This window comes from Macaca thibetana, chromosome 1, assembly GCF_024542745.1.
Source record: "Macaca thibetana thibetana isolate TM-01 chromosome 1, ASM2454274v1, whole genome shotgun sequence".
Lineage (NCBI taxonomy): Eukaryota > Metazoa > Chordata > Mammalia > Primates > Cercopithecidae > Macaca > Macaca thibetana.
The window spans coordinates 156,345,892-156,355,372 of record NC_065578.1 but is presented as its reverse complement, the minus strand read 5'-3'; the positions used below and the strand labels follow the sequence as shown (position 1 = coordinate 156,355,372).

The 9,481-nt window shown below is 45.8% G+C and overlaps 1 protein-coding gene across 2 annotated transcripts; it reads right to left on the bottom strand.

Moving 5' to 3' along the window:
• Positions 1-3,845: 3,845 nt before the first annotated feature.
• On the bottom strand, positions 3,846-8,918 carry IL10 (interleukin 10). Of its 2 annotated transcripts, XM_050782149.1 has the most exons (5): positions 8,610-8,918; positions 7,658-7,717; positions 7,211-7,363; positions 6,092-6,157; positions 3,846-4,967 (listed from the first exon to the last, which is right to left on the bottom strand). In XM_050782149.1, exons 1-5 carry the CDS (start codon positions 8,772-8,774, stop codon positions 4,875-4,877), a joined length of 537 nt encoding a protein of 178 aa, XP_050638106.1. In that variant the 5' UTR covers positions 8,775-8,918; the 3' UTR covers positions 3,846-4,874. The 2 variants fall into 2 exon arrangements, with proteins under 2 accessions (XP_050638106.1, XP_050638105.1); XM_050782148.1 differs by lacking the exons at positions 3,846-4,967; positions 6,092-6,157 and having other exon boundaries at positions 6,764-7,363.
• Positions 8,919-9,481: the final 563 nt, after the last annotated feature.

Below are 9,481 nucleotides of genomic sequence, written 5' to 3'. Positions count from 1 at the left end.
TGGTATATTAGTCAGCTCAGGTTGCCACAGCAAAATACCACAGACTGGGTGGCTTAAACAACAGAAACTTGTTTTCTCACTGTTCTGGAGGCTAGGGAGTCCAAAATCAAGGTGCTGGCAAGGCAAGTTTCATTCTGAGTCCTCTTCTCTTGGCTTGGACGTGGCCGTCATCTCACTGTGTGCTCACATGACCTCTTCTTTGAGCGCACTTGGGGGTAGTGGGGGGAAGACAGCAAGTTCTCTAGGGCACTAATCTCATCCTGAGGGTCCCACCCTTATGACCTCATCTAATCCTACTCACCTCCAAAAGGTCCCCCCTTCAAGTACCATCACACTGGGGGAAAGGGCTTTAAAATATGAATTTTGGTGAGACACAAACATTCAGGCCATAGCACCTGGGAAGACGTTTTGCTAGTTTTCCAGATGAGAAACTAAACCTTAGAGAAATAAATCTATCAGAGTGAGCCTATGAGAGAGGACTGAGGGTGGGAGTGTGCATGATGATGGCCTATCCAGGCACACTGAGGCCCACCCAATTCCTCCCCTTTTCCCTACCAGCTCAAGAGCACAAAACTATTTCTTCTAGATTCTTAGAAGGTTGTGATTGTTTTAAAACAGGTGCACAAATTCTTGGACACTCCTCCCTTCAAAAGGCAGAATCTGATTCCTTTTCCCTTGAATGTGGGCTAGACTTACTGGTTCACTTCTAACAAATAGAATATAGCAGAAGTGATGGTGTGAGATTTCTGGAATTAGGTCATAAAATATACTGCAACTTTCTCCTTATTCTCTCTTGCATCATTGGCTCTGGGTAGGACAGCTGCCATGTTGTGAGGACACTCAAGAAGCCCTATGAAGAGGAACCAAAGCCACCTGCCAACAGCCCTATGAGTGTGCCATGTTACTCATGAATCTGCTAGCCCAGTCAGGCCACCAGGTGACTGCAGCCCTGGCTGTCCTTCTGACAAAGCCTCATTGGAATCCTGAGATGGAATTCCTAGTTGTCACTCCCAGACTCCTGACCTACAGAAGCTGAGATAACAAATGAGTGTTGTTTTAAGCTGCTAAATTTTGAAGACAGCAATAAATAAATAATACAAAGAGAAAAGTATTTTATTCTATACACAGTTCTCCATTCTCCATGTTTCCCATGTGTCTAAGCCAGATTGACATTTCTCATGCTCCCAAACAGCTAGTGGGTCAAAGAAGAATTTAAAAACATCTTGAGACAAACAAAAGTGGATACACAACATACTATAAAACCTGCATCTCAGTGTTTCATGATACAAACAGAATTATATTAGAAAAGAAGAATGGTGCAGTAATTTACCTGTGAAAATGACTTTAGGAGTGTAGGATAATCATTAAGACCATGGACTGTCGTTTAACAGCTGGATGACCAAAGGTAAATTACATAGCTTCTCTGGGTCTCATTTTCACTACATGAAAACATGGAGATATTAATAGTGCCTCATAGTTTTACATGATAATTAATGAGCTAATATATATCAAATACTTAGCAAAGTAGCCAGCAAATGACGTTAGTCAATGTTCATATTGCCATTAACATAAATATCAGGTATACGGGAACAATTATACACACAAACAGACGATAAATTGGAAGTGCAGAGCCTATGTTTTCTCCCAGGTTAACCTGTGGTCAACTCATGATTTAAAGAGCTGAGTTAATATGCTTGTTCCGAAGCCTTGACTGTCAAATATGATCTACAGAATGTTAGATTATTAAATACCATTAGAGCAAATGCAACAGAAAAAAATGACTTAGTATCAGCTTCCTCTTAGAGAAAACAGCAATAATGCCATGTAATTGCTACATAATACTACCAGATGGCTTAAAATAAGTGACTAGCTTAATAAACTGTAGTTGCCTAATAAATTGTAGCTATCATTAACATCTTATCAGCTGTACAGCTTTTTTTCAGGTGAGTTTCTTTTTGTTTCAGATGCCCACTTCCCTCAAATGAAATGCCAGCCTCAAACTAAAGTCAGTATGCAATGCCTGGAAGGCTAACTGCCTAAGCTTTCCAGGCCAGGGGACTTGTGAACCCTGAAAATTTGAGACAGGTCTCAGTTAATTTAGAAAGTTTATTTGCCAAGGTTGAGGACACGTGCCTGTGACACAGCCTCAGGAAGTTCTGATGACATGTGCCCAAGGTGGTTGGGGCACAGTTTGGTTTTATGCATTTTAGGGAGACAGGAGACATCAATCAATACATGTAAGAAGTGCATTGGTTCCATCCAAGACATCAATCAATATATGTAAGAAGTGCATTTGTTCCATCCAGAAAGACGGGGACAACTCAAAACAGGGAAGGGGCTTCCAGGTCACAGGTAGGTGAGAGACAAATGGTTGCATTCTTTTGAGTTTCTGATTCTTTTCCAAAGGAGGCTATCAGATATGCATCTATCTCAGTGAACAGAGGGATGGCTTTGAATAGAATGGAAGGCAGGTTTGCCCTGCGTAGTTCCCAGCTTGACTTTTCCCTTTAGCCTAGTGATTTTGAGGCCCCAAGATTTTCCTTTCACAGACTCAGGATGTCTTCTTCAGTTCAGTATGGACAGCCTCAGAGTAGACAGCTTCTGGCCCCTCTCCTTATCTTCTGCTAACCTCCATTCTTATTCCTACCCTTTCATCTCAGAATTTTCGCTTTGATGTTTCCCACTTCCTTCCTATGGTTACTTTAATCAAAGTGAGTCAGGTCTTACTGAAAAACTGACCACAGCCTGTCCGCTCCCAGCCTTCCCCAGACCAGGGCTGCCCAGGCAGAGCGTGAGGCAGACTAGTGTTTACTCAGCCCGTTTTTTTCCTCCTCTCTCCTCTAAGTCATGGGGCTTTGAGTAGGGCTTCCCCAGCCACCGTGCCCCTCCCAGCAGACCGCAGTCAGAAGCCAGTCTCACATTTGTCTGGTGGCTCAGAGAGGGGATAGAAAGAGCAGCAGCTGATGTCCTTGGCTATCCTCTCAAGTGGGCTAATTTGCTTATTTTCAACTCTGTTGGATCCAGCCCTGTTGCCTCTGATCTCAGCTCAAAGAGGATTTGGCGGGAGTTTTTGGTTGTGATGACCAGTAACAACCAACTGTATGCACTGTGACCATCTGCTAGTGACAGAAGCCCTGTGAGCTCATTATCTTAATCCTCAGGATAACCCAGGCAATTCGTATTCACCCTAAAAACTTCCGCTGGCCGGGGGTGGTGGCTCATGCCTGTAATCCCGACACTTTGGGAGGCTGAGGCGGGTAGATCACTTGAGGTCAGGAGTTCATAACCAGCCTGGCCAACATGGTGAAACCCCGTTTCTACTAAAAATACAAAAAATTAGCCGGGCATGGTGACATGAGCCTGTAGATCAGCTACTCGGGAGGCTGAGGTAGGAGAATTGTTTGAACCTGGGAGGCAGAGGTTGCAGTGAGCCGAGATCATGCCATTGCATTCCAGCCTGGGAGACAGGGAGAGACTCCATCTCAAAAAGCAAAAACAAAACCAAAAACAAACCCCAAAAAACTTCCCCCGTTTTCCTTTCTAATTTTGGTACCTATAGAATCTACTCCCTAGCCTTGAAAATCAGCATGATCTTTAAGGACTTAGGAGCAAATCTTTGAAGGATTGAGTTGTGGGAAGACCATGGTGTCTTTGCTGTTGGCTTTTGCAGTGAGAATAGCTTTTTCTCTGATCGGGTTTGGAGCCTTCCCTCTCTCCTGGGAGGGGGTAGCTGGCTTCCTTTCTCTGAAATGCAGAATTCATTCACCCATTCTCTTTTGTCTTGGGATCCTCGAGAGAACAATTTTAGTCAGACAAGAGTCAACGGACACCAGAACATGATATGAATAAGATACATTTATTTATTCAAAATTAAAATCTGCCAAGAAGACAGACAAACAATGTAACATTCCCAGAGGAATTGAATCAATTCTAGTTAAAACTGAGTTCTATTAGAACCAAATTTATTTTTATTTTTATTTTTTTGAGACAGAGTCTTACTCTGTCACCCAGGCTGGAGTACAGTGGCATGGTATCAGCTCGCTGCAACCTCCGCCTCCTGGGTTCAAGCAATTCTCCTGCCTCAGCCTCCCAAGTAGCTGGGATTACAGGTGTGCGCCACCACACCCGGCTAATTTTTGTATTTTTAGTAGAGATGGGGTTTCACCACGTTGGCCAGTCTGGTTAGGAACTCCTGACCTTAAGTGATCCACCCACCTCAGCCTCCCAAAGTGCTGGGATTATAGGCGTGAGCCACCGCGCCCGGCATAGAACCAAATTTAGGTTGTTATAAATAACAAGCTGGCCACAGCTTTCAAGAATGAAGTAGTTGGTGAATGAGGTTAGGGGAATCCCTCTGAGCCACTGGAAGGTGAATTAATCATCAAAGGGGCTCCCTGGTTTCTCTTCCTAAGAGTATTTGTAGCAGTTAGGAAGCCCCAAGCCCACAGACAAAAGAAATTAGAGGGAGGTGAGGGAAAACAGCTCAACAGCTAGAAAGCGTGGTCAGGCTTGGAATGGAAGCTTCTGTTGGCTTCCCAAGGAAGGTTTTTTTTTTCTCCCTTATATAACTTATAATTTATCTTAAAACACTCAAATACCATAGGGTGTCACCCTATGGAAACAGCTTAAAAACAGGTGAAAATAATAAATATTGAAAAAAAATTATAATATTGGGCTTCTTTCTAAGTCGTTCACAGAGAAGCTCAGTAAATAAATAGAAATGGGGGTTGAGGTATCAGAGGTAATAAATATTCTATGAGAGAGGTACAATAAGGTTTCCCAAGGGGCTGGGTCAGGTATCCCAGAACCCTGGATCTGATTTTGGAGACCTCTAATTTATGTCCTAGAGTCTATAGAGTCGCCACCCTGATGTCTCAGTTTTGTATCTTCATTGTCATGTAGGCTTCTATGTAGTTGATGAAGATGTCAAACTCACTCATGGCTTTGTAGACGCCTTTCTCTTGGAGCTGTGCAGAGAGATAAGAAACATTCAGTTAAATCCCTTCTGGGGACGAAATAGGCTCCCCTTTCCCATGCTCATGGATGGGCATGACCTTGAGTGCAGAGGCTGCTTATTCTCCCTCACGCTGGGAAGTGAACCAGAGGATAGGCCCAGCTGCCTTGGGAAAGGCAGTGCATTGACCTTCATCTCCTCCAGGCCTGAAGTACGGCTACTGCCTAGCAAAGGGAGCATTCATTTTGCAAAGTGCTGTCTTCAAAATGATGCCTTTTCAACAATTTTAAAGGTCACGTATTCACATGATGATTATGCAGAGTGTGATGAAAAGACATTAGAGGAAGCACTTTGAAAGCAAGATGGTGAGAGAAGGAGAGGAGGGAGCCTTTTAAATGTCTGCGTTCTCCCACCAACACATTGAACAGGCCCTGCCCTGCCGCCCTGATCTACTATGAGAAATTCACACTACTGTTCAACACTACAGTGTTGGCACTCTGTGCAGTGTCTGTCCCCAGCCCACGAGGAGGACATAGGCCGCATGGTTTCTGGGAAATCAGACTGAAAAAGTTCACGCACAGTTGGAAGTGTGAAACCCTATTTGGTTTGGGAGCTGACATTCTCAGGCACCTTGGCAGGTGCAAGGGGCAGATGGAAAGTGGGCTTGAACCAACTCCAGCTAAGTGAGAATCCGGCTTCCTGCTCACTCTGAGTTCTGGGGAGTCTGGGCTGAACCCCCAGGTGTATTTGTATGTGCACATTTATGTGCCAGCTTCCTGCACGTGTGGGTTCAGCCTAGATTCCCAACAAGCTACTTTCTGTACTTTCTGTTTCCTTTGTCACTCTCCCCAGCACACAGCTCACTGTGTTCACAGGCTGGCCGGCCAGCCTAACCCGCAAGCCTGCAAAGGCAGCGAGCAGTCATTTAGAAACCCCCAAAGACACTTAACAGAAAACAAATACAATCAAGGCGGCAGCTCCTCACTGGCTGAGCAGGTCATACCATCTGTCAGGTTCCCACACTCCTTCCAATGAAGGATGGGGCCTACTGAGTCCTCACCACCTTCCACGCTTTGGGGTTGGGGAGTGGGCATGGGCTGTGCTCTGCAGACCCTCTCTGCCACCATCCAAGCTCACCTTACTAAAGGCATTCTTCACCTGCTCCACGGCCTTGCTCTTGTTTTCACAGGGAAGAAATCGATGCTGTGGAAGAAAAGAGAAAGTGTTGGTGATCCCGGCTCCCAGCTCCATGTCCATCACACTTGGGGGACAAGCTGGTGGCATCATGAGGGTGCTAGATTTATCCAAATGCCTCGCCTCACAGCTCCCAGAGAGAACTGAGCCCTGCTTCACCCTTACTAACTATCCAAGGGTCAGAGAAGAACCATGGCCCTGGGAGATAAAATGTATTTCTCCAGGACCCACTCCGAGATGTTCGCAAGGCTTGGATGACAACCCCGGTCTTGGGATTCCTTCCTCCCCCGGAACTCTACAGTATCTCCTGCAGTGCTTAGTGAGGCATTCTTCAGCCTGTCCTTTTCTGCCTCTCCATCCTGTCCCTCCCTGTCAGTCACAGCCACTGAGGACCATTTCTAAGCATCTGAGGAGGGAAGCTACTGGCACCAAACCCTTCACATAGCCCTGTCCTACAAATAGGCACCAACTGTTTTTCCAATATTGGTGAGAGAACAAGGGAAACCATTAGTAGTGAGGGCATCATGTCAGTTGGAGAAATAAATTACTTAGAGGAATTACTCATAGACACTAACCCGGGGATGAATAGTCCCCTTGTCCCTTCTAAAATGCCAGGGGAAGTCCTGTCAGTAAATTGGGCCCTTCTTAGAGCTTTGCTTTCCAAATGTTGATATTAAAAGAGGTGAGTGATGTTTCCTCTGCTTGGAAACCTTAGCTCCCAGCCCAGGGTCTAGTTACAAAGAGGCAGTGGAGGCCTGACTGAAGCTCTGGGCTCTTTTCATGAAGAGAGAGAGGGGAGTAGTTAATAACCCACAAATGACTCACAAATAACAGGAAAGCTGTTCGCAAATTTCACATGTAAATGCCTAGCAGCCACCCCCCACGCCTGCTCAAAGAGAAATGAGCAAGAGATCTGACTCCAAGAGTCTTTCCACATTTACAGCTAGCTCTGCCAGTCTGTGTCTTTGCTGTGTCTCTAGATGTGAGTGTCTCTGGATGCTGGTCTGTAGGAGATGGTATTTTGGGGGCAGCTGCAAGGGAAAGAACTGTTCTTCTACTTACACAGCGCCGCAGCCTCAGCCTGAGGGTCTTCAGATTCTCCCCCAGGGAGTTCACATGCTCCTTGATGTCTGGGTCGTGGTTCTCAGCTTGGGGCATCACCTCCTCCAGGTAAAACTGGATCATCTCAGACAAGGCTTGGCAACCCAGGTAACCCTAAGGGCAGGAGCCAAAGGTGAGTGAGAGATTGGTGGAGGTGGCTGGGAGGAGGGGCTGCCGCAAATAGCTTGAGAGGACAGCTTGGTTCCAGCGATCCTCCTTCACCAGAAGCCTCCCCCCAAGGACTGAGCCTTTTGTAAACCCTCTGGCTGCTATGTGCTGAGTTAAGATCTTCCCACTTCTCGTTTTCAAAACGAAGGAAACAGACCCAATTCCCTGCAATCAGGAAGCAGAGCCTCCCTTCCCTTAATCAGGCTGCACCCTCCCCCAGCACCCCGCCCCTGCTCTCACCTTAAAGTCCTCCAGCAAGGACTCCTTTAACAATATGTTGTCCAGCTGATCCTTCATTTGCTGCATGAAGAACAAAAGGAGAATGAACTTGAGGTTTGGAGAAATAACTGAAATGCGCTCTTTTTGATGCCCTTGCGTTTTGAGTTTTTGTTTGTTTGTTTGTTTGTTTGTTTTTGTTTTTTTTAAAATCAAATTGGCTCTGGCCCAAAATATCAAAAGGGGAGTTTTAAAAACAGAGGATTCAACAGTGATGGGACCATCACTTAAATCTGGTCCTCCTCCTCAGAGTCAAGTTATTTAAAAAATCTGGCCGATTTTGAAGCGAAAGCAGAAACTTGACTCAGTCCTGGTCTTCTTTCTGCAGAGCTACACTCGGCTTTAAGGAACACCTATGTCAACCCTTCGGTGCCTCGAGCCCCCTCTCATGTCCTGTTCTCTGCTTTTCTTTCTCCCCACTGTAGACATCCAGTTCAGCTTGGAAATGATCCCAGGGAATAAGAAGCTCCTTCTAATGCAGGTTTCCCTCATGTAGAGTGCTTCCCCAAACCACTGGTCTTTCAGGTCTGGAAAGGCTCTAAGCAGAGGCAATTTAAGCTTCCCTGTTACAGGGCATGGGGAGCATCTTCACCTCAAATCAGACCTTTCTTTACTTCTCCTAGCCAATAAAGTATAGAGCTCTAGCAGGATCTTATAAGAAGTTTCTTAGCATGAGAAAGAATGCATTTACTTTTTAAGGCAGCTTTTCCTGCACATTTACTGTATCATCTGGCTTAGCTTAACTCACTAAACCTATGGCTTGATCTAGGATTCTCTTAAGAATTTAAGTTTGGGGAAATAGGTGTTGGGGATGGAAGTGGAGGCACAGGAGGAGGGTTCTTCTTATAGCTCCAGGAAAATGCCTAGTTCAGGCAGTCCCAGGAAGAGAGAAAGCACAGGAGGGAATCATACTCACAAAGAAAGTCTTCACTCTGCTGAAGGCATCTCGGAGGTCTCGAAGCATGTGAGGCAGGTTGCCTGGGAAGCGGGTGCAGCTGTTCTCAGACTGGGTGCCCTGGCCTGGGCTGGCCCTCACCCCAGTCAGGAGGACTAGGCAACAGAGCAGTGCTGAGCTGTGCATGCCTTCTTTTGCAAGTCTGTCTTGTGGTTTGGTTTTGCAAGAGCAAGCCCCTGATGTGTAGACCTTCACCTCTCTGTCCCCCTTTTATATTGTAAGCTCAGGGAGGCCTCTTCATTCATAAAAAGCCACAATCACAGGTTTCCCGGCACAGGATTTTTTCTGCTTAGAGCTCCTCCTTCTCTAACCTCTCTAATAAACTTAGTTTTCAAATTTTGCATTGTAAGCAAAAAGGATTGGTTGAACATGAACTTCTGCACAGCTATTTTTAGGATGGGCTACCTCTCTTAGAATAATTTTTTAGCCTCTCAATTAAAAAAAGTTGATTTCCTGGGGAGAACAGCTGTTCTGTGCGCAGAGGCCCGCAGTTGTGGGTTCCCATTCGCGTGTTCCTAGGTCACAGTGACGTGGACAAATTGCCCATTCCAGAATACAATGGGATTGAGAAATAATTGGGTCCCCCCAACCCAGGGTGAATACCCAAGACTTCTCCTTGCTAACTTAGACAGTCACCTTAGGTCTGTGGGCCTTAGTTTCCCCAAGTAAAAATGAGGGGGTGGGCTAAATATCCTCAAAGCTCCCAAGCAGCTCTTCCATTTTACCTTCCAGAGACCGGCTTCCTACAGGACAGGCAGGGTCACAGGATGTGCTCCAGGCTCCTTTACCCTGATTTCATTTGGATTCTCAGGCACACATTTCCTCCTCTTCAG